Raw genomic sequence first — 24,187 nt, 5'->3', positions numbered from 1 at the left:
TTTAACCAAAAACTGTCTACTATTGACCTCACCCAATTCCTAAGAGGACTATAAGAGGTGTACATAAGAGCACAAAAGTGTCTACCATTCCTGTCCTATTGTTTCCTTTCATTATATCAAATTAATATAGTTATTGCATACTTTTGCTCATATATATGCTCATATGATGTGTTGTTTTATGTTGATGCTTGTGTATACTGTTGTGACAAAATATATAAAAAAAAAGAATCAGCAACCTCACACTCCTCCCCTCTCTGCTAGCCCCCTTCTTCACATGGGATCGCCCAGCAATGGAGATGGAGAAGGAGAAGAGGGTGGTGTTTCTGTGTGCTTCCGTTTCTATGTGGCACTCTCCCCTCAATGCTAGCAGCTGCCGCTGCCCCCTTCTCCCTCTCCATCTCAGCTGCTGGGTGATCTCGTGCGAAGAACAGGGCTAGTAGAGAGAGGTTGCTGCTTCTGAGATGAGGGGACCCGGGAAGCATCTGGGTCCAACTTACCTGCTTCTCTTCCACTTCCAGCCAGCTTTCCCAGTCTAGCTTGACACAGTCTCTCTCTCTCTCCCTCTCCCTCTCTCTCTCTCTCTCACACACACACGTTGTATCTTTCTTTCTTTCCCCCCCACCATGGGAGACCCCTGGATTCCACTCCCCAACCCTGCCTGTCCATCCACACAAATGATGTAGCGTTGGGCACACCCATTCGGTCACATGGAACCCCCAGCCACGTCCACCAACCCAGACACTCATTAGGGCAGAGAACCATTTAAAAAGTTTGGAGCCCACCATTGCAAATTGCCAAGTACCCAGACCATAATCATGATTGCAGGATGCTGTGATGGCCAGAATTTCAAAGACTGATGATAACACCATTGTGTTCAGCACCATTGTAGCTGAAAAAAGTAACTAGCCAATAGGAGAGGGATATGAATTTCAGTGTTTATCCTGCCAGGCTTATGGTGTTAGACAATGTTGGAAGACATTGTGAGATTTGAAATAAATCACTTAAGTATTTAGATTGTATTCTCTCTAAAAAGATATATATGGGCTATATGACTCCAAGCAAAATTTATAGCCCAGCTATAATCCAAAATTCTTGTAAAAGGACTACATGTTTGGCCATAGGCCAAAATTTAGCAACCAGAACCCAGATACCTTTTTTTATTGATTGGAACTACCATGTTTCCTTGAAAATAAGATCGGGTCTTATTTTCTTTTGATTCCTGAAATAATCGTTTGGCCTTTTTTTTTTTTTTAAGGTGCAGGAGGCGGTGAGTGCAATCACCTCATGGCTGCTCGGCCACTTAGCTCATCTGATCCAGTGAGGGACGGAAGTTCTGTCTCTCTGGTGCCTGGAGATGTTTCTGGAGCATTCTTGCCAGCCCTAGCCCTGTCGACCTGGGACTGGGAGGGGAGGGGGACTGGTGCTGGAGCTCCAAGCAGTGGCCAGTGCGTGCTCTATCTGCGCAGCCATGAAGTGGGATTGGCATGCTGGTTCTTGCCCACAGCATTGCTAGCCAGGATTAGGTCAGAGCTGCTGCTGCCCAACATCAGCAGGCCAGATTCGATGAGCCAGACACACTGCTGCCACCCAGGAGGAAAAGAGGGAGAGGAGGCGCTGCAAGAGAGCCCATTTATCACATTCTTCTCCTTCCGGGCGGCGGCAGCTCACCGAAGCTGGCCTGCTGATCTCGACCAGTAAGGGGGAAAGATGGGGGAATAAATGAGTGTGTGCTTGTCAGTTGGCTTCCAGTGCCAGAGAGGACAGGGAAGGGAAACAGCCAGGCTGTTGTTGCTTCCTGCCCCTCACAGCCACCCACCCCCTTTATTGAGGGAGGTGACAGGTAGTGAGGGGTGGGGTGGGGGAGAAAGGTATTCCCAACTTCTGGACTTAGTGGCTTCTTCCTGGTAACTCTTTCTCTGCCTTTCAGCATCAGCCGTCAAAACAAGGATTTTCTGGCAGAAAAGCTTGCCCCACTCACTACCACCCAGGTGCCCTCGCTTCCTCCAAGTCTTTTTTTGCCTACCGGTACTTGATTTCCAGCTCCATCACATTTCTTGCCATTGTGTGCAGGGAAACAAGTTTGTGGGACTACCGTAAAAATATTTCAATCAATTAATTTTAACTTCTCATGAGAAGTTTTTTTTTACAGTAGTCCCATCAACTTGTCTCCCTGTATACAACGGCGAGAAATGTAATGGAGCTAGAAATCCCCCCCAAAAAAGGGTGCAGTTGGCTAAGCAAGGGGCAGGAAGCCTTGCCATGTCTGGCGAGGGAGGGGAGAAGAGATGGCAAGAGGAGCCCCGTCTCACTCCATGCATCTTGCTTCTCCCCCACCCCACCCCTTGATAAAGGGGATGGGTGGCTAAGTGAGTGGCAGGATGCCAGCTGTGGCAGTATGACAAAGCTCACGGTGGTGCTGCCATTTATACATGCACAGCACAACAAGCCTTGTGTTGTGACTCCAGCCCCTGAGCCTGTCCTCATGGAGGAGGATGACTATGAGAGTGATGGGGAGGAGCCGACAAGGCCTCCCTCTCCAGGACCCTCCTCTCTGGAACTGCCCCAGGTTCCAGCTGCAGGCCAGGAGGAGGAGCTGACAAGGCCTCTCTTTCCCGGACCCTCCTCCTCCCTGACAATGCCTCAGGTTCCAGCTGCTGAAGATCAATCCTGAATTAACCCGAGACAGCGACGAAAAGATAAGCGTGCGCAGCAAAGGAAGAGATGCGGCAGGCCCAGAGATTGCTGAGTCACTGAGCCACACCCCACAGGGGATACAAGTGGGTGGAGTTGCCATCTGGCCCTTGTGACGGACAAAAAGCTACCAAGTGTGAACTGCAAATCGGTCGTTTGGGAGTTAAAAGGCCTGGACTGTGCAAAGGATTTTTCTGTGAGCTCTTGGCAACGGATTTTGGACACGTGGGCTTCTGTCTCCATAAGAGATAAGGAACTCGGAACTTGGCAGGCCTTTGCACTGTTGCTGCCAAGTCTGTCTGTCATCCACTACAGAAAGTCAGGTCTGTTGTATATATAAAGGACTGTGGGACACGTGTCTCTGCGTCTTCTCTGTGAGGTGGGGAGGGGGACAGAACACCTTGCAGAGTCCTGCTCCAAGAGGCTGCAGCGGCACAACGAGTCTCACAAAGACTCATTCTTAGCAGAGTTTGGTGGAGAGAAAGAAAGATTTCTACTGCTTCTGCTGCTTTCATTGCATGCAGCCAAAAGTTCACAAAAGGCAGGAAGGTGAAATGCCAAACTCAACCCATACTTGCACCTTGTGTAAGGGCTGACCCTGAGTGGGGCAGCGGTGAGGAGGCCATTGGAGGGCCCCTGCCTGCTTCAGCTTCGCCTTTGCCAGGGCAGCGGGTGCTAGAAAGGCGCTGTCCCATTCCCCACCACTTGGTTTGGGGAGGATGGTGCCCAGCAGGCCCAGGGGCCGGCAGGCAGGTGGAGCAGAGAAGCAAAACATTGAAGAGGAAACCCTTTCAAACCATAGTCACCACCTGCTCCATAGCCACAAGGTGAACTGCAGAACAGAGGGGTCCTCAGCTGCAAGGTTGCCAGTGTCGTGAGCAGGGCTGGGGCTAACAAGAGTGCACTGGAAAGATTTCCAGACACCCGGAGAGACAGAACTTCTGGCCCTCGCTGGATCAGCTGATCTGCAATTAAGGGGCCGAGCAGCCATGAGATGACCGAGGAAAGGAAAGGCTGCTTCCTGTGCTGGTCATGCCCACCCCTTCACTAGGGCTTATTTTTGGGGTAGGGCATATATTACTCGCACTCCGAAAAAAATCAGGCTAGGCCTTAATTTTTGAATAGATTGTATTTTCAGGAAAACACGGTATCAAAATCAAACCTAGTCCTTTGGAATTAATACTTTACAATCTATAAATGAAACTAAAGGATCAAACAACTGAATAACTTTAATAGCAATAAAATCATTACTAGGCTTAAGTCGTTTAACAAGATCTGCTATTTCTGAGCTTGCTTTGAAGATTACTACATTAGCAGACTCATATTAATGATCATACCCTCCCTCCCTCCCTCAGAAACCTATTTTCTTTTGATAAGTTTTTTTATTTCTTTCAATCCTGCCTGGTGGGCTTCTATCCTCCTCCTCAGGTTGGCTGAAATATTGACTTTTAACTATTGAGTCCTAAACATTTGTTTCTCTTCAGTGTTTGGTCAGGCCTAGAGTTGGACAAGGATTTCCCTTTCATTCCTTTTCTGGTTTCCCAGAGGGCTGGTGTGGAAAGGAAAAACTAGTTTATAGTGATGGGGTGATGATGGCAAGGAAACCCAGGTGCTAGTTGTTCACTTTTAGAATGATAGGCCCTCAGAGAAAGGGTCTAATATTGAAGGGTCCTTCCCCCACCCCATTAGAAATATTAGATACAATGTCTATGGAGATTCTCAGTGAGAGCTGAAAAAAATTCTTGGATCAGAAGCGAAACATCTTCGAAGAAAAACCAGAAAGTCCAGTTGCTTCTTGAAAAAGCACCATTGGTACAGGTACAATGTACATTAAAAAAATAACTCGAGTCTTTAAAAGCAGTGACATTTTATTGCTTTTTTCAACCTTTTCAAATATTACAAAAAATAGTCATTAAACAAATGATAAAACATTGGATTTTTTTCCATTACATACTGGAGAATTTTGTTGGCATTATATAAAAGAATAAAATATTATCTCTACATTCAAACAGTGTAACTTTGGATATAATTCTATAAGAAAATGATGTATGATTAGAAAACCGTTATATAAATTGGACTATACTGTGGAATTACACCTCAAATCAAAGTGGATGGTTTTGTTCAGGAAGCAACTCTGAACATTGGAAGACACTTACTAAACAAAGTATCAGTGACAAAAGGGAAATTTTCAAAGGATGCATCTGCTAACCAATAAACTGCATTTATAAAAACCCTGTCCATTAAATAAGTTATTCTAAGATTGCAAAACAGTGACAATATATGCTAAATATGATTTTTTTTAAAATTTTCACACCAATTATAACCATTTTCCTGTTCTTGATAAATTTTCTAAAAAGTAATTAAAAATTTCAAAATAGTAAAATCACAGGACCACATTTTGTATTAATACAAGTATCTATGAACACTATACACTTATTCATTCATGAAATTAAATGATTCTTTATAGTAATTGTGCTAAGTAACACATGGAACCTATATTAATCATTCTAACAACCATTACATTACTGACCAAAATATATCAAAAGAAAATAACATTCAATACATTTTACTAATGACCAACATGCACTATGTTGGGGACATAACACAATTCATTAACAAACTCTTTTAAGCAATGAAGACCCATGAACATTTGACATTAGAATTATAGTTGGAATTTTTACCAAACAACACTGTTTATAAGACTACTATACACAGAAATAAATTTAATTGAAGTAAAAGAAAAATATCTTATTGGACGCTAAGTATTGTACATGCTTTGAACACTATCTCACATATTTTATTGATTTCCTTGAAAAACTGAATAATTTGTTTTTAGTATAGTTAATGTGAAATATGGAAACCAAGCATGTATAATATGTATGTATATGTGTATATGGGTTCATGAATTCCCACAAACTCATAAAAAAGTATTTGTGTTTTGTTTATGACATTAAACAATTAATGTTTACATAGAATTAAAATTCAGATATTCTGGACTGAAAGTGTGTTGCTTTAAAGAACAGAAAAGTATATTTCCTGGGATTGCTCTGTAGTTATTGCCACTAAATCAGTCTGTATCTAGAAAACAGTCACTTAGTGGGACTAGTATTCCATACTAGGAATATACTGGCTATAACTAGATTTCACCCTCAGGTTAATAAGTAATCAGTAATTTTATTCATTTATAGCTTTTAGGGCAATATTTATATCTACATACAATAAAAGCTATGTCTTTTATGGTTTGGCTTTACTACTATAATTTTATTTATGGAAAAAGAAATAATGTTTTACAACATACAATAAGCAGCAAATTATAAATTAGCCCTGGAATCTTAAACATCATATTTGGACATCTGCTATAAAAAAAAATAAAATGTGTAATGAATTAATAAGCAGTATTTAAGCAAATAATGTAAACCACACTGCAAGCCATGTTATTTCTGTCATTAGCAATTACTTTACATAATTAGCAAATAAATAATGAATTTCAATAATTTTCAGATATTTATTTAAATTAACTTATTAACCCTTTGGCATTGAACAACAGCAGTACTGAATTTTAGGCATTTGAAAACAAAGGGTTAAATTTTAAAACAATCTATTTAAGTCTTTATTTCTACATGACTCTGAACACAAATATTTGTAATAACAAAAGACAAGCATAATTAAATTTGGAATGCTGTCAATTCTAATGAACATGATTAACTTGCCTACACTAAGTAATAAATTTGAAATGTAATTTCAAAGATACAGAAATATTTATGAGATACAAACATGATTTTTAAATAAAGAAAAGTGCATATTTAAAAAAAAAACCTAAGGCACAAGCTGTGCAAGCACTCAGGAATGAAAATATTATCCTGTTTCCAATATGTCATATCAAACCCAAAATATATTAATATTAATTTGATCGTTTTTAGGCATCAGATTTTCATTTTAACATACTTGCATACCAATTTCATTCCCCCCCTTTCTTTGCTCAGTTTTACATTTGACCATTTCTGAGAATGATTGGGCTGTTTTCGACAAACTGCTAATTTTATTTGCATTGCTCTCACTTGTTTCAGGTAAAATCCACAAATTGCTTTAACTATATTCAAAAATTTGCTTTTAGAATAGAATAGAATAGAATAGAATAGAATAGAATAGAATAGAATAGAATAGAATAGAATTTTTATTGGCCAAGCGTGATTGGACACACAAGGAATTTGTCTTGGTGCATATGCTCTCAGTGTACATAAAAGAAAAGATACGTTCATCAAGATATAACTTTTTAAAATTTTACCAGAATTCTAGATGTTGCCAAATGAAACTACAAATCTTGCATCCCTTACTTGCTGCCAAAAAATTAAGTTCAACAATATTGGGATGCTTACACATTGCAATGTCTTTTTCTACACTGTAAGATTAAAAAAAATCTTTGGTGCACTGTAAACCAGAGAATCTTCAGTTTCAGTTTGAAATTACGTTATGTGTATTTTCAGTTACAGTTTTCACATAGCTATATTAAAATGGATGTTTACATTAAAATGTTTCTTTTGAGCACTGATCTTAAAAACTTAAAATTTTAGAGAATCTTATTATATGTTTTATTTTAAAATTGATAAACAGGTACTATTTAAGCACAATCAAACCTTACTTATTTCAGTAGCATATATGACGTACTGAAATCTGTAACAATAGAACAAAAACACAGGGCTTAAACATTACACAGATAAAACTCAGTTGCACCCAGCCTTTTATATAAATGCTTTTATTGATCTAAGACAAATATGCTTTGGAAAAAGTTTTTTAAATTTACCATTACTACTAGAAAATTTCCATTCATGTGATATAAATTTCTTCCCTCTCCTGGAATATATTTCTAGGATGCCCTAAAGAAAATTAAAACTTATCTTACAAATAAAGAAGCATAATCATGTTTAACCTTATTGAAAGGCAGTCTAAATAAATGCCAATCTAGACCTCTATATTAAAAAAAACTGCTTTATTCTTTTAGTATAATCTGCTCTTGTTGGTGAATTAAAAAAAATAAAACTGAGAAGTTGACTACTACATATAAGACTTATTTTTTTAAAAAATGTAATACAATGGTATTTAACAGTACAACAAAAAATAATTCATATACAAATACAGTTAATTAATCCATAAAATAATATGAAATAAAGGCTGAAATACCACCATTCACTAAATTGCATATGTATGATTTGTTCTTATAAACTGGCATAATGTTTGCAAAAACCCAACTAGCAAATGCCTGATAACAAGACATTTGTATTTAAAATTATATAAAAATATCACAGATACAATGCAAACCAATAATTTATAGTTAAAAGATGATCTTTGACTTACTGATAACTAAAAAAGAAATTATTTTTCCTATTTAAAAATTGAAACAAACATTCCACTAAAATAAATATTTCCACAGTGATAGACATTTCTTGTTGGAAAATCTCACTGTTGTTCACATAAGTACCTAGTACTTAAAGAAGCTGTAAAGTCACCCTCTTTCAATATATCCTATAAAATAATATCATTGTTTTACCTCTATAATGAGGTTTCGGCATCTACATACTTTACTTCTGATGTTTTTTCAATGTCTATTTTCACACATGACTCATTTTCAGGGCTGTTAAGAAAAATTTACATAGTTAAAAACACCAAGACAAGAGTATTAATAATATATTGTTATAAATTATCATATTGCTAGGAGCATAAAGCAAGATTTAACCTATAAATGCCTTTTTAATTAAAAAAAAGATATATTCTAACAATACAACCTTATACGTATCTTCTTTAAAAGCTAGCAAGTTCAGTAGAACATTCTTTTAGATAAATGAATATGGATTGATAATTAAGAAGTCACAATGGCTTCCACTTTGTGTATCATAGATACATATTTAGAAATGTAAAATAAATTATTTGACTTTTGTGTTATAATCCGATATAACCATTACAATATAAAGCTCTTTGAATTATCAGAATTCAATGAAATTCGGATGGATGGATGGATGGATTGTAGATAACAGACAGACAAGATAGACAGACAGACAGACATATAGGGCTGCACTGCAAATACCCAGTTGGAAGTATCTAAGATGGATTTATGAGTAATTGGGAACCATGGATTGTTGTAATATCTAAACTCAAGACTTTGTGTTGGCTATTATAATCAAATTTGCAGGTCATTTGAAAAAGCAGCTGAAGTCACTATACTGTACTACAGAAGGGAAATGAAATTATGTAGTTGAATGATGAGTGAATGGAAAATAAAAATTTATTCTTAACAATTGTTAAGATAAAACAAGTTTTCACATTATATGTCAACCCAGAGATACTATATTTTTACAGTGAATCTCAAATTCATCCACTCAAATGTGTAATACTAAAATTAGAATATTGAAACAAATTTGAATTCTATGAAAGAAAAGTGGAATATTTTGTATCAAGAAAAAGCAATGTACTAGAACCTTATTTTTTTGCAGCTCAAACAACATTCACAAATAATATAACCAAAATTTGCCAGCATATCCCGGAAATATGGAAGCACAATTTGCAAAACATGTGCTTTAAGGCATGGTATTCTTCAGTCAGTGACATTGCCACATCGATCTCTAAAGCTTTATATATTTAAGGCTGAAAAAAATATTGTCACTGCCCACAAACAAAATTGTCCACCATTATTTTATGTAATTTGGAGCAGAGTTCTTAATGTATAAGTCAAAGAAACCATGTTATTCTCAAGCAAACAGCTCATATTAGTCCAAATGATTATTTTCTTTCAGCAATATATTATTATTCATTTTCCAATATATTTATCATGTAACATAATGTGTTATCATTTTAGAACATTCTAGAGCATATTACCTGTCCCATTCAAAGCACTATACTAAAAATAATGTATATCCATTTTGCTAATACGGATATTTGATTTTCAGTTTTGCTTATTTGTGATAAAATTTATTCTCTGCTTAACATAAGCTCTTTGATATATATGTAGGGCAATGATTGCAAACTCATTTCATGCATGTCAAAGGTGAAACACTATGATGGATGACATACCAGCAGTTTTGGATGACAAACCAGCATTTACCAACACCTGATAACAACTATTTTAAAAGCATGACTCATTCTTACACTACTTTTGGGGAGTGAGCAAGAATGGGGTGTGCTTGGGGAACATCAAGAGGAGGATTTTTTGAGTGGCAGTAGGGCATTAGGGCTGAAATTGAGGTTGGGATTCTACTTCAGGCCCATCCTTGGCACCACTGCTTAGATTGGCCTATATGGGGGAGGAGAGATACATAATTGTTTCTCTTTTGGGGAGGGGGCAGATGTGTGTGACATGCCAGAAAAGTCAAGTTAAGCATTTTCTGAATATTTGACACACCAAGTCCAAAAGGTTCACCAACATTAGTTTGGTATCATTTCCATTCTAAACATATAAAGCAAAAGCAAAATCATAAAGCATGATTAATCTACCTCAAGTTAGGTCTTGTTACTTTGGCATTCTCTGTGTTCATGGAAAGAGCCTTCCACTGTGCAGTTTTGGCCATTTCATCTGATATGTTTACCACAGAGGGGTCAATGCTGGGTAATAAACACACACTGATTAGTTCTACATGCCCTGCTATACCATTAATGAGGTGTCCTACTCTACCATTTTAAGCCTTGGTTATGCTTTTTGTATGCATTATTTCACTTTAACACTAAGAAACTCAATGTTAAAAATAATTCACATTCCAGTTCAGTGTTAGTTCTAAATTAGTCTATGAAAATAGGTAACTTCTAAAGGTCTGAATCACATTATAATAGAAAATAGGAAAAGTTTTTTGAAACAATCACTGTTACCCATTTTCTCTATCATGTATCTTTTCCTGGAATAACCATAGACTCATGGACACTTATATACCAGCAATCATCTTCCTCTGTGGGCATCAGGCTCCATGCAATAATAAATTAAATGAGTATATTTTTACTCAGCTTCAAAGCAAAGAAGAGAAAGGTAAACTGGACATTAAGGGAAGCATTTTTACTAGTGTGTCCTCTGATAAATCAGTGTTTTGTGACCTGCCATGCTAATGATTGCAGCCTTTCTGTGAAAAGGCACAACTCCAAGGTATCCATTTTGTAGATATATTCACAATATAATATTTATCAAATGGAATTGGAATTACTGCTTTAGGAAAATTAAAAAAAAATGTTGTTATAAAACTAACAACTATATGATCAATGGTATTAGCAGAGGATACTTCATAAAGTAAGTTTCTTAAGTGTGTTATTTCATCCCATCTTATATTCAGCTGGTAATATAATGGACAGGTATTGTTCCTGAATTGATTAAGGAACTTTATGAGCTTTAGTATTCCAGAAAAAATCAAGAGAATTATGTGCAGTGAATGCACAATACCATTTTAACAGCTTCTGTTAAGAAAGGATAGAAAACTGACAATAAGCAGTTCACGATACATATTTTTACTAACTTGAGAAGGAAAATAATCCATAGTTATAACTCTTTTCAGCAGAAAGTCCAAGCAAGAATAAGCATTATAGCCTCCAGACTAATCGCAATTACTCACTTGGTATTAATTTTTCATGAAGGAATAGCCAAACTTCAAAAAAAAATCAAATTTATTTCAGTCTAAAAATGCTAAAACAATATTGAATCCAAGCAGTAGCAGTTCATATAAGGAATATTAATTTTAAAAATGGTAAACAGATGATTATTTGGGGAATAATAACATTTCTAATTTGATAGCACAGCATTCACCAACCTTTTCGGCTGTGCAGGCCAGCAGGTAATGGAAAGGGATGGTTCTGTGTGAGTGGTGGGCAAGTGTACATACACAGCTCCATTTCCACAAGTGGTGGGAACAAGTGCCCGCACTCATGAAAATGGAGTGCATGTGCATGCACTCACCCACTGCTCATGCAAATGGAGTGCAACACACACATTTGCTCACTGCTTGTGCAAAAGGGATGCAAGTGTGTGCTCATCCACCACTTCTGCGGCCCAGTGCCAAATGATTTAAGTTCAGATAGTGGGCCACAGCCTGGGGTTTGGGGACCCCTGTTATAGCACACAACCAGTGCTATTTATACATGTGAAAATACTGTTCAGGCTTTCACTAAATGATAAAAGTCTCAGTTTAATATCTACAGTGTCTTCCACATTAACTGCACAATAACAGATACAACAGGACTAAAGAAAGTTCTTCAATCAGATACCAGTTGACTGTTATGGAGTCATCTGATTTGTTCAAAAGATTCATGTAAATAAGAAATATGAAATGCACTATAGTGATACATGCAGCTACTTTATAATCTTCTTTGGTCCTCTTTCACACCATGATTAATTCTAGATTATACAAGCATCTTTCAGAATTAAATTGAATAAACTATTATATAAAATAAAATTTAAAATAATAAGTAAATACTACACCTGTATTTTAGAGCTTTCACAGGAATCTGTAATACTTCACTTCTTTCATATGGAAGGTGTACAGTTTCACTGTCCACTGCCTGAAACATTCGTTCAGCTTCCTGAAAATTATATATAATCCAATACAGGTTTAACAAATTTTGAATTATAAGAGAAATGCAAAAATCAATTTTGTATTTTGTCAACATAGACCTAAAAGCAGTCATTTTGGAAACTGCACAGTAACAGATTTCACCCAACATTTGGGGAATAAAGAATAAAGGGTTCTGAAGAATTCAGGCCAGAAAATTATACTCTATTCTTCCCTTATGAAAACTCCTTCCTATGCAAACTAACCAGCCACTGTATTATGGCATTCAATTCAGGTCTACAATAGCCACCAAAAAAAGAATTTTTAAAAAAATATTTGACAAAAACCAGGTTTGTGAAGATTTTTTCATTATGGACCATTTTAACTCAGAAATGGGTCATTCTGAGTACAGATTAAACTACTTAACTAATTAGTTGTCAGCCTCCACTCCAATCCTCACATCCTTTAGTACTCTTTATATTCAGTAGTTGGATTGCAATGGGGTTTTTATGTGTAATGTAAATAGCTCATGGATTCAGGTTAAGTAGAGAGGGCCCTTTAAGAGTGTCGTCTGACATGAGATCAAGGGGAGGGGAGATTGATGGTTTGAATTCAGCAGGAATGTTAGAGCGCGGGTTTTCAATGGACATTGCATTCCTGAGATGATTTACAGCCAGAAACCTGCGGAAGAAGATTACCACGGGGGGCCGAGAAGGAGCTGGCATTGGATCAGACCTGCTGACCTCTTGGGGGAGGAGGAACTAACGATGGGATATGGAATGTTAGCCATATTTTGTCTCAGATCCAACTTTATACTGCTGCAGTCCGGATGTATTTAGTAAAAGTACTTTTCTTTATTTGCAAATGAAGTCAAGGTGTATTCTTTCCTAAATATAATCAGAGGCAGCCTGACATTAGTTAAGTAACTAATTAACTAATAATCTGACCCTGAAATGGCTCTGTTCTGAAATGTCTTGGTCACATGGAATGGGCCCATTTTGAGTTCAGGCCATTTTCAAACAGTTCTAGTACAATTACTCCAGAACAAAACAGTCTACTGCTAGGTTACTGTGTTATATGATGAAGAATTTATAAATGTAAACCCCTTGTAATGTATAGTATAGTACACATCTATGTATTGCATTATTTCAAATCTATTGAATTTTCCTTTGACCCTTGTGTTAATTAACAAACACATTAAAATTTATACCAACAAACATAATAGTGATTTTACGCACAAAAAGATGTACTACATATCATTTAAAAATTTCTAGTTTACAATATTAGTCACAGAGAAATTTTAGTACATTTCATTCCAAATACATTACATATAATGTATTCCAAATACATTAGCTATTGATTCATATTTGTTTATATCTTGAATACAACATATATTTTCTGAATTAATTTACTAAGGCTTGTTTATTGTAAGATTATCTGAAAGCAATTAACCATCTAAAAATACTTTTTTTTCCAAGTTGGTTTTTTTTAAAGACATCAAATCAATGTGTGAACAGTGTGGCACCCCGAAGTCATACATTCTAATACAAATAAAACTAATCGAGTTAGTCATAATCATTACATTCAATCAGTTTATATATTTCTAATAATAATACATACTTATATTAAGTATGGTCTACTTAATAGTCTATCATTGTTCAATTCTTCCACATTTTCTCTTGTTATTATTTTCATTTTATGATATAAATATCTATACACTAATATCCCCCCTTCTGTTATTTCTATCACTTATTCTAGCTTTTAGTTACGTCACATTTTCTTTCTTTCCTGTCTAACTTCTAATTATGTCACCTACCTATAGAAAAAAAAAAAAGGAAAAGAGAGAGAGAAAAGGAAAAGCAACTCAGAATGACAAAAAAGAGAAATCATCCATCTCTTGCCTGCTTCAATACTTTAATTGCTATGCTTTAAAAAAACTTCCTGTTGATGTCGTGGCAGGCTCAGATACACGGAGTAGGTCTCCATGCTCCCGTGCCAAGTTCTTCCTGCTTGTAGGCTCCGTAGGGAGCCAAAGCCTCCCTGTAGGGGCGGTGAAGCAAAGAGAAGCACCCTGTGAGGTCAAGTAGAGTCACAGCTCTCCTGTCTGGCCTAGGGTTCTTATTCCCTTCAGCCACGGCAAGAAGAAGAAGAAGCTAAAGATGGCTGCTACAAAGCTGGGACGAAGAACAACTAAGACTGGTGCTGGAGCAAAGTAGGTGAACAGTGACTGGAACTGGGGAAGAGGATCTTTCTTTTATTTTAATTTTTTAAATAAATATGGGCCTCTGGTGGCGCAACAGGCTAATGCAGCCTGTTATTAACAGCAACTGCTTGCAATATTGCAGGTTCAAGTCCCACCAGGCCCAAGGTTGACTCAGCCTTCCATCCTTTATAAGGTAGATAAAATGAGGACCCAGATTGTTGGGGGCAATAAGTTGACTTTGTATATAATATACAAATGGATGAAGACTATTGCTTGACATAGTGTAAGCCGCCCTGAGTCTTCGGAGAAGGGCGGGATATAAATGCAAAAAAAAAATAAATTTAACCCCAAGAAACAATATAGAACTATTTGCTCAGAATTATGTGTTAAAGTGGTATCTAAGCATTTTGGAGCATTCTGAGGAAATACCTGACTGGAAATGAAGGTGCAGGAGAATTAAATAATAGATTTTGAAATAAATAGAAAATTGGACTCCTAAATTTGGAAGATGTGGAACTGGGAAGGCATTTTTTTAAAATGCTGGAATTATTTACTTATAAAGCTTATTCTGTTTTTATAACTGTTTTATAACCAAAATGATGATGGACTAGTAAATTGAAATGTAAGTGGAGAGTGCCACCTGCTGACAAAAGGAAAAATTACAAATTTGGAAATACTTATATGAAGGACAGTGAAAATGCTCATTGGACTATTTTTAGCTATCCATGACTATTTAAACTCAAAAATGAAAATGAGAAAGTTATTCAATTAAAGAGACACTTGAATGTCATACTAGAAGATTGAATCAGTAAACCTCTGGGACTACTTAAATGGAATTGATTGTCAATCTATGGAACATAAAGAACTGGGACTAGTGCACTTCTTGAAGGGTAACTTAAAAACTGAATAAATAGTTCTTGGACTTCTGGATAAAAATTGAACTTTTCAAAACAAAACAAGATACTTAATAAGGAAGAAATGAGTGAAATTGCAAAAATGGACTTACTTTTTCAAAAGATATCATGGAGAAAGATTTAAGGAGATTATGGAAAAAATGGAAAATACCATACAAGGGATGATGAGTAAAGACCAAGAGGCCCAGGAAAGGAAGGAGTCAACAGAAGAAATGAAGAAGGAAGAAGACAAAGGGGAAATAACAATGGAAATAATAGTGATTGATGAATTAAACTGGGGGGAAATATATTAAGAGAGTTGGAAGATATGTTTGAAAGGTAGACAGGAGCCTGGGTAGAAATTTTAGAAATTAGGTAGTGGAAGAGGGTAGAAGTGGGAGGAATACCTAGACTGAACATCCAAGAAGTAGACACAGACAGAAACAAAGATTTAAGAGAGGAATTTGGGAGGCAAGTCAAAAAAAAAAAAAAGCATAGCAATTAAAGTATTGAAGCGGACAAGAGACGATGGAGAGATTATTTTCTTTTGTTGTTTTGTTTTGAAAAAGTATAAAAATACTTTTTTTAATCTTTGAAAACCCTTCTTAATATTTGAAAAAGAGCATTTACATGTGACACTTATACAATATCTGTTTAGTGTATATTCTGTTTATATTTGTGCTGTCATATTCCTATCAATCACATCTCATTTTGCATGTTTTCTAGAGCTTTAATGAACTGCTATATTTAGAGGAACTAAAAGCTAATTTCTACTTGTTTTACTGATAAGCTTGAATCAAATATGGAAAATGTTTTCCATTTCCCCACCAAACATTGCTTCTATATGAATAGTGTTCCACTTACTTCCTTTGCCTTTTTCTTTTTGTCATCTTCCTTTTTCTTCTTACTTTCTGGCATAAGGTCATCAAGCCAACTGAGCTCCCGTTTGGTGAAACACAAATCCATAAGTTTGCGAACAAAAACTAAAGCTAAAACCTTTAAAACAGTTTTAAATATAAATTACTAGCAAATCAAAATACTAATATATAGAATTGATATAAATTACAGTACACAGCATTTATTGCATAGATTTAAGATTATCATTAAATTTCATATTTAGATATTTTTAAATGATGCATAAAGTTGTAGTGAAATATTAGCTTACCATCATAGGAAAAACAACAGCAGCAGCTGATGCTTTAATTGCCCACAAAAGAATAAGGCATGTAAGCTGAACTACTGTAAATACATGTACTTTCCATAGTGGCACGTAACGGAGATAAATCAAATCAGGTTGATGTTTGGCAGGCATACCGAACAGTTTAATGCGATCAAAAAACTGTAATGAAAAGAAAAATTATTAAACATATGCCTAAAAACAATTTTAGAAAACGAAAGTAATTATAGAAATAAATTGATTATAAATTAGACATGACACTTCTTTAGTAAAAATAATAATCATATTAAATCTGTAATAGTTACACTAACTACTAAAAACTTTAAGAATTTCTGGATTCCTGTCTATTTGTTATAATTTGCAATATTATGAAGCTAGATATATTTGTAAAAATTCAAGGTCAGTCTTTCACCAAAGCTAGCATAGTTTTAAGATAAATACTACTGCTAAAATACGGGGTTTGGAAATAAGTATGTGTATGCACATATGCAACATGTACTTGTCTGTACACACTCTCACTATATAACTATTTTTATTACATTTTTCCTGCATTTTACCTCCCTCTCTCTCCCTCCCTCTCTCTCTCTCCCTCCCTCCCTCCCTCTCTCTCTTAAAGTGATGAAGATACCTCATACTCCCGTGTCCTATTTTCCTTATGACAGCAACCCTGTGAGTTGGATTGAGCTAAGAGACTGTGTCTGGCCCAATCCAACTAGTTCACTCAACTGGCTTTCATGCCTAAGTGAGACCTAGAACTTAGTTTTCTGGTTTTAGGCCAGGACCTTCATTAATACATCAAACTGCCTATTACAGCAATGAGAAATTCAGAAGCCTATCTTGTATAAGCCCATCTTATGTTCTTTAGAGCTCAGAATGTGACTCCTGATCTTTATGCTTTCAAGACCCTCCTCAAGGCACTCAAAAGGCATCATGTATGGGGGCAGAGTGAGACAGGAAAACCAAATATTGCAGAACATCTATTTTACTTTTTTCTACAGATGGAAGATGAGTAAAATTAAAACTTGCCTGAATGCCTTTTAGTGAGGATGTTCCCATATAAAGAAAAACACCATATAAAACTGGCATTGGAATAAACTGTAAAAAAATCCAAAAACCCAGCAAATCAAACTTTGAAAATCAATAGATCAATGAATATAAAAACATTAAGCAATTTTTGCAAAGATTTTATTATTTCATTCCAAAAAGATGCACAGATTTAACAAGATGAATATTTCAGTATATTTTTGAAAAAGGAGCCTACCTGTCAATAGAATATAAGTGATTGGCAAGTATCTGGTTAGGGGAAAAAATGGTTCAGATATAAGCATTACTGTTCACCTAGGCCAGTGATGGCTAACCTTTTTACCATCGCGTGCCAGAAGGTGGGGTAGTGGGGGTCATGCATGCATGTGCCCACACCCATAATTTTATGTGCCCCGCCCCTGTGCATGCACATGCGACCTCCCCCCCTCTCCCCCCGCTCCTGGCATGTGATAGTCTGGGTAGGCCCCTTTTTCTGTCTCATCTGGCTCCAGAGCCTTTCTAGGAGTCTGGAGGGACAAAAACGGCCTTTCCCAACCTCCCCGGAGGTCCTTTGGAGGCCAAAAACGACCCAGGAACTTGATAAGTGGGCCGTTTTTGGCCTCCAGAGGACCTTCAAGGGGGAGCCGTTTTTGCCCTCTCCAGACTCCTAGAGAGGCCCTGGAAGCTGGTGACAGCAAAAAATGGGTCTTCCGGTCCCACTGGAAGTTGGCAAATGGGCCATTTTTAGCCTACGGAGGACCTCCAGGATGGGTGGGGGAAGGCCGTTTTCACCCCCCGCAGACTCCTAGAGAGGCTCTGGAGCCAGGCAAGAGAGAAAAATGGGCCTTCCCCATCACCACCCTGAGGACTTCTGGAGACAGGAAACAATTGTTTCCCTACTTCTGGTGGACTCAGAAGGCCCAAAAATCAGCTGGCAGAACTGAGTTTGCGTGCCCACTGATATGGCTATATGTGCTACCTGTGGCACACGTGCCATAGGTTCACCATCATGGACCTAGGCAGACATGAATATACAAGTATGACTAATTTGACTGTAGATTATGAAAATGAAAAAAATAGTGAAGGATTTGATGGTAGTGAGAGATTAATAATATGGATACGGGACTACAATTTTTAGTAGTATCAATGAATCCTGGGAAAATAAATATGGAAAAGAAGGGAAAGAGAGGGATAGGGAAGGGAAAGAAGGGAAGGGAAAGGAAAGGAAAACAACTGTTTTAATATACTAAGCTTGTAATAGAATTTTTAAAAAATCTGCTTCTTACCTTTAAAACAGAAGTCATAAACACTGATAGCCCCATCAGAACAAAAATCATTAATCCTGTTACTCTTTGTTCACGGATTCCCAGGAACTTTGGTTGTTCTCCTGGAGCTGAGCATTCAGATTCCACTTTTAAACTGTTGACATGACTTATTGAAAGGACAGTTGCAGCCACAAACCAAGGCAAACCCATAATAGAGCATATACCTAACATAATGCCAACCATGAGCAGATCAAGATGATAACCACAACCTTTCTGTGGAATCAAACATAAATGTTTTGTGCTAAAATGGTATCATAGTAAACAGATAATGTTTACAATATTTAGAATGTTTATATAAAGATTTATTATAAAAGTGAACTAAATTTAAATTGTTCATAATGTGTCAGAATACCAACAGAATACAATGGTCAGTAAAATGGAAAAGAAGTGCAAAGTTTTAAAATAGATTTGAGAGATATGATAAATACTCTACAAAATTATAAAGTTGGACTTTCTAGAAAACATTGTAGTGGGTAAGAATTTTTAGGATAATAAAAAGTTTTTACAGCTTCAGTATTTGGGAATAATTAAATTCCTCATTGAATTTGCACAAGGAATGGAATGAGAATAGAATCAAACTGAATAGAACACAGCACAACACTTTTTTTTAATAAAGTGTTATTAGAAGTGTCCGTGTAAGCGAGCAGAGTAATAATAATCATAATAATGATATCAATAAGGGCGTAGTAAGAGAAAATGAGAAGGATAATTGTAATATTACAGCCATACAATACGGGTAAATAGACAGTATCGGGAGGATTAGGTGTTCAGCAGAGTGATGACACAAGGGAAAAACTGTCCTTGTGTCTAGTTGTTTGACATGTAATGCGCTATAGCGATGTTCTGAAGGAGGAGTTTAAACAGTTTAGGTTCAAGGTGTGAGGGGCCTATTCATAATTTCTCAGTCCTCTTTCTGACCCACACAATATACAGGTCTTTTACGGAAAGCAGACTGTTGTAATTGTTTTTTCTGCAGTTTTAACTATCCATTGGAGTCGATACCTTTTTGTGTAGTTGCTGTATCAAATCAGACAGTAATAGAAAGATGAACAACAGACTAAATAATTCTTCTGTAGAACTGTATCAGTAGTTCCTGGGAGAAACTGAACTTCCTAAGCTGATGTAGGAAGAACATTTTTTGTTATGCCTTTTTAGTGATGGTTAAGAGTCCATTTCAAATTCTAAGAGATTATAGAACCCCAAAATTTGAAGGATTCGACTGCTAATACTGTGCTGATGAATATAGTAAGAGATGGCAGAATAGGAGAGTTCCTTCTCATCTCTACAGTTTTAAGCATGTTCAGCTTCAGATTGTTCCAGCTGCACCTCGGCCAGTTGTTCAACTCCCGTTTATATGCAGATTCATTATCGTTTTGAATGGGACCAATGACTATTGTATCATCTGCAATACTTTGACAGAAAGATTCTTAGAGATGCAGTCATTGGTATATAGAGAGAAGGGCAATGGCGAGAACACACAGCCCTGAAGGGCACCTGGGCTAATTGTCCAGATGCACAAAGAGATATTCCCTAGCTTCACTTGTTGCTTCATATCTGTCAAAAAGCAGCAATCCACCTACAAATATGGACAAGCATAGCTGAATCAGCCAACAATTTTACATTTACTTCACAAATCTGCTCAGTACATGGCTGTGCAAATCATTTGAAAGAGGTGTAAGCAAAACATGTGAGCATAAATAAAACATTGTTCCTCAAAATGTTAAAATAACAGTCCTTTGAAAGACTTTTGCAGCTATACTGAAGGAAGTACATGTGTGTATGTATACATGCATGCATGTATATATATACACATGCATAGACAATATTTATGTTAGGACCAGTCATTTCCAGGTTTCTGCCAGGAATAGTTTTGGCTTTTAATTCTGTTGCCCCTCCCTACAATCTTAGAACATCAATATTTCATTTACCATACTTTCCAGCTAAATTCCTTTACCAGTTTTTAAACAGCTTTACCAAAAATAGTCATTTTGAATGGTATCCTTAGCAATCCTTGGTTGATCTAAACAAGCTAAGAAGGGTTGGATGTATTTATCAGTGTGAGGCTAACAAGAAATTACTTAGCTGTAGACTGTATTAGCTTGGGAAGTTAAAAAAGGCAATAGGAAAAAAGGCAATATTGGGAAAAGGCAATAACAAACAGATGCCAAGAAAAAATACATGTCCGTGCAATCATAGAATCAAAACTGTTTCACATGAAACTTTCCAAAAATAAATGATCTACATTATAAATAAATTATATTATAAATAATTTGTCTGCTACAAATTATTAAAGTATTTAGCTGACTACAAAATTTTGATTTGTATGATTCCTGCATATAGAAAATTACTACAGTACTGTAATTATTTCTAATTTAAGTTAACTGTTTCATTGGTAAATGAACAAACAAAACAAATATTCACCTTGAGTTTATGTTCTTTTCTGTTTATGATAACTGCTGTAATTTGCTGATCCATAAAAATAAGGATGGTACAGAGCAAAGCAGGAACTGCAGCAACTACTAGTGTCCACCAAGGATTACTCCCTAGAGGATTGATAAGCCATCCACGATCACTCCGTGTAGGCTAAAATAAAACATAAATATACAGCTACCAAAAGGAACATATATTTTTCATTATTTATAAGAGAAACGCTTACTATAAATACCTGGATACAGATTATAATAAAGCAATTTAAAATACAAATTTAAAAGATTAAATTTTGAAAAAAGATACCTTTCATATAGGATGCAATTAATACAACAATACAAAAATACAACATTAGTTTTAATGAAATCGGTTAATTTGGCATAATCACAAGGCATTATCATCCTTCAGTGGTTCCTACCCTTTACTTTTTTAGCATCTGTTATACCACTATTAAAGCTTTGCTGAACCACCAAGTAAGCAAACTATTTAACAAATTTTAATTATAGCCTGTCAGAAATCAAACTGTCAGGAATCAAACATATATACCAGTGATGGCAAACCTTTTAGAGACTGAATGCCCAAACTGCAACCCAAAACCCACTTATTTATCGCAACATGCCAACATGGCAATTTAATCTGAATACTGATTACTTTTATTACCTAAAAGAATTATAGGACAGAGTTCACCTAGTTGTTCTAAGAAAAACGTGATAAATGCACTTTTATGCCCTTTCATTTTTTTTCCTGCTTTTGAAACATTATGCTAAGCAACAATAACAAAGAAAAACTTTTGTAATATAATTTCTTTGTTTTTCTCTTCATTTTCTTATCCCAATTTTCTCTGTATATTTTTACTTCTTTTCTTGTTAAAATAAAATAGTTTTAATTTCTATTATTGAAAAGGATTCCGGTTTGGCTCCGCTTCATTGATGGCGTTCTTTTTTAGACTGCTAACCCCATAGTCTGTAGAGCTGCCAGGACAGCACAAATCAGCTGTCCAGCAGCTTGAAAATCTCCCCCTCAGACAAAGAGGCAGAGATGAGCATTCAGGCTGAAGTTGAGCCACCCAGAGAAGCCCCAGAAAAGTTTCTGGAGGCTTGAGAGGAGTGCTCCTTCTAAAGCCTGAAAGAAGCTCCAGTCTCAGAGGGAATCTGCCTTTGGGCAGAAAAAAACATATCGTCCAATCTCTGTGGCAGAAATGGATTTGTGATGGATTGTAACACGGACAGAGCAGAAACTGGAGTTTTAGCATTTGTTTGCAAGAAGCTTGCAAGCCCCTAATAGAGGATACATTTGTTGCAAAGATAGGAGAGAAGAAAGCAAATAGCGTTTTGTGGAATGCAAGCAAATGGTGATTTGTGTATTGGAAACGAAAGTTAAGGAAATGCTTATTAACAGCTAGTGTGAAACTAGGAGATATACAAGAAGATACTGACTAAATGGAAGAAATGAAAATTTTATGATTTATATTTCTTCTTCTTCTTTGGGATTATAGTGATTTAGAAGAAAAGTTTTTTGAATCTTTCCTTTTTAACCCCTTTTTGTCCTCTGTTACCGGGTAGGTTATATATTTTAAAAAATGGCTTTTAAGCAAATAGTACCAAAAGCCACTAAAAACTTTGAAATTTCTTCAGCTCAGATACGAAAATTAAAAGAAGACATCAAAGAGGAATTAAGAAAATTTTTACAGGAGTTTCTGGAGACTCCTTTTTCAGAAATAGATCAAAACTTTGATGAAATAGAGAAAGAGATGTTGGATTTTAAGGAAGTGGTGGAAGAGCAGAAGAGGGAAATGAAAATGGTAAAGAATGCAATTTCTCAAATATTAAGGTCTTGTATTCAGATGGAGGATAGTTTGGAAGAACTTAACAAATTTAATTTAAAGTTGCAAAGGAAAATAGAGGAAATTCAAAAGAATCAAAACAATTGGAACTTAGATAATAAGATGGAAGATATAGAGGCAAAGGTAGATAGGGCAGATGAAGAAAGAGTAATATTACAATATAGATTAATGGAATATGCCATAAGGGTGAGGGGGTTGAAGGAAAGTAGGAAGGAAAATTTAAGAGAGATTTTTACACAAGCTTTGCTCAGATAAAGGGTGTGGAACCAGAAGACTTTGAAATTAATATTGAAAGAACTTCTTGTGTTAATTCTTGGTGGGCAAGACAAAATAGATTACCGAGGGATGTGGTTATTTATTTTACAACTAAAAAGGTTTGGTATGAAATCTTGCAAGCCTTTTATAAAAATAAATTTCAAATATTGGGACAAGATATAAAAATGATGAAGGAAATTCCTCCTAAAATGTTAAGAAAGGGAAGAGAATTTGCTTTTTTAGTGGATGAGTTTAAGAAACATCAGATATATTTTAGATGGGAAGTTCCAATGGGTTTGTCAGTGAATTTTAGAGGTAGAAAGTATTTTCTTAGTACAGTTATGAAAGCAAGTCATTTCTATATTAATGTTTTAAAGAGTGGGAATCCTTTGTTGTTAGATGTTAAGTTAACTGGTTTGGAGATTATGGAAAATAGAATAGGAGAGGGGAGGAATGTTTAAGATGTGAATATGATGATTATGGTTAATTTCTAGAATTGATTTGTTTAGAATATAAATTATAGGATTTCTGTTATTTGTTATTTGTAAGGTATAAACCTATGGGATGATACTATTTAATTGTGAAGGAGGGAAAGTAAAATTTACGAATTTAGATAATGTGGATGTAATGATGTTAATTGTTTACTGTTATATTGTGGATGTAACTTAAATGATTATTCGTTTTAATTGATACGCTTTGAATATAAGTTTATAGACAGCAAAAGTTATGAAGTTAAGTTGGAAATAGTGTATCTGAGAGACTTTATTCGTAATGATATTTGACTGATGGAGTAATATTGGAAGATTGGACATTAAATGTTATGACAATTGAAGAAATA

At 35.9% G+C, this 24,187-nt stretch overlaps 1 protein-coding gene across 7 annotated transcripts in view; it reads right to left on the bottom strand.

Moving 5' to 3' along the window:
- Positions 1–4,541: 4,541 nt before the first annotated feature.
- SLC4A7 (solute carrier family 4 member 7) overlaps positions 4,542–24,187 on the bottom strand; it is a 117,134-nt gene continuing 97,488 nt past the window's right edge. For 2 of the 7 annotated variants that reach the window (XM_058180142.1, XM_058180146.1), the window contains 8 exons: positions 21,246–21,407; positions 18,786–19,037; positions 17,503–17,571; positions 16,465–16,638; positions 16,164–16,295; positions 12,134–12,234; positions 10,174–10,281; positions 4,542–8,320 (listed from right to left, as the gene is read on the bottom strand). In XM_058180142.1, coding sequence (XP_058036125.1) covers positions 8,239–8,320; positions 10,174–10,281; positions 12,134–12,234; positions 16,164–16,295; positions 16,465–16,638; positions 17,503–17,571; positions 18,786–19,037; positions 21,246–21,407 — 1,080 coding nt within the window. In that variant the 3' untranslated portion in view covers positions 4,542–8,238. Of the gene's footprint in view, positions 8,321–10,173; positions 10,282–12,133; positions 12,235–16,163; positions 16,296–16,464; positions 16,639–17,502; positions 17,572–18,785; positions 19,038–21,245; positions 21,408–24,187 lie in introns of those variants that run through there. The other 5 variants (XR_009154826.1, XR_009154825.1, XM_058180143.1 and 2 more) reach the window with 5 other exon arrangements.

The sequence above is a fragment of the Ahaetulla prasina genome, chromosome 4 (assembly GCF_028640845.1).
Source record: "Ahaetulla prasina isolate Xishuangbanna chromosome 4, ASM2864084v1, whole genome shotgun sequence".
Taxonomy (NCBI): Eukaryota; Metazoa; Chordata; class Lepidosauria; order Squamata; family Colubridae; genus Ahaetulla; species Ahaetulla prasina.
The sequence above is the reverse complement of the archived record's forward strand: the minus strand, read 5'-3'. Positions and strand labels throughout refer to the sequence as shown.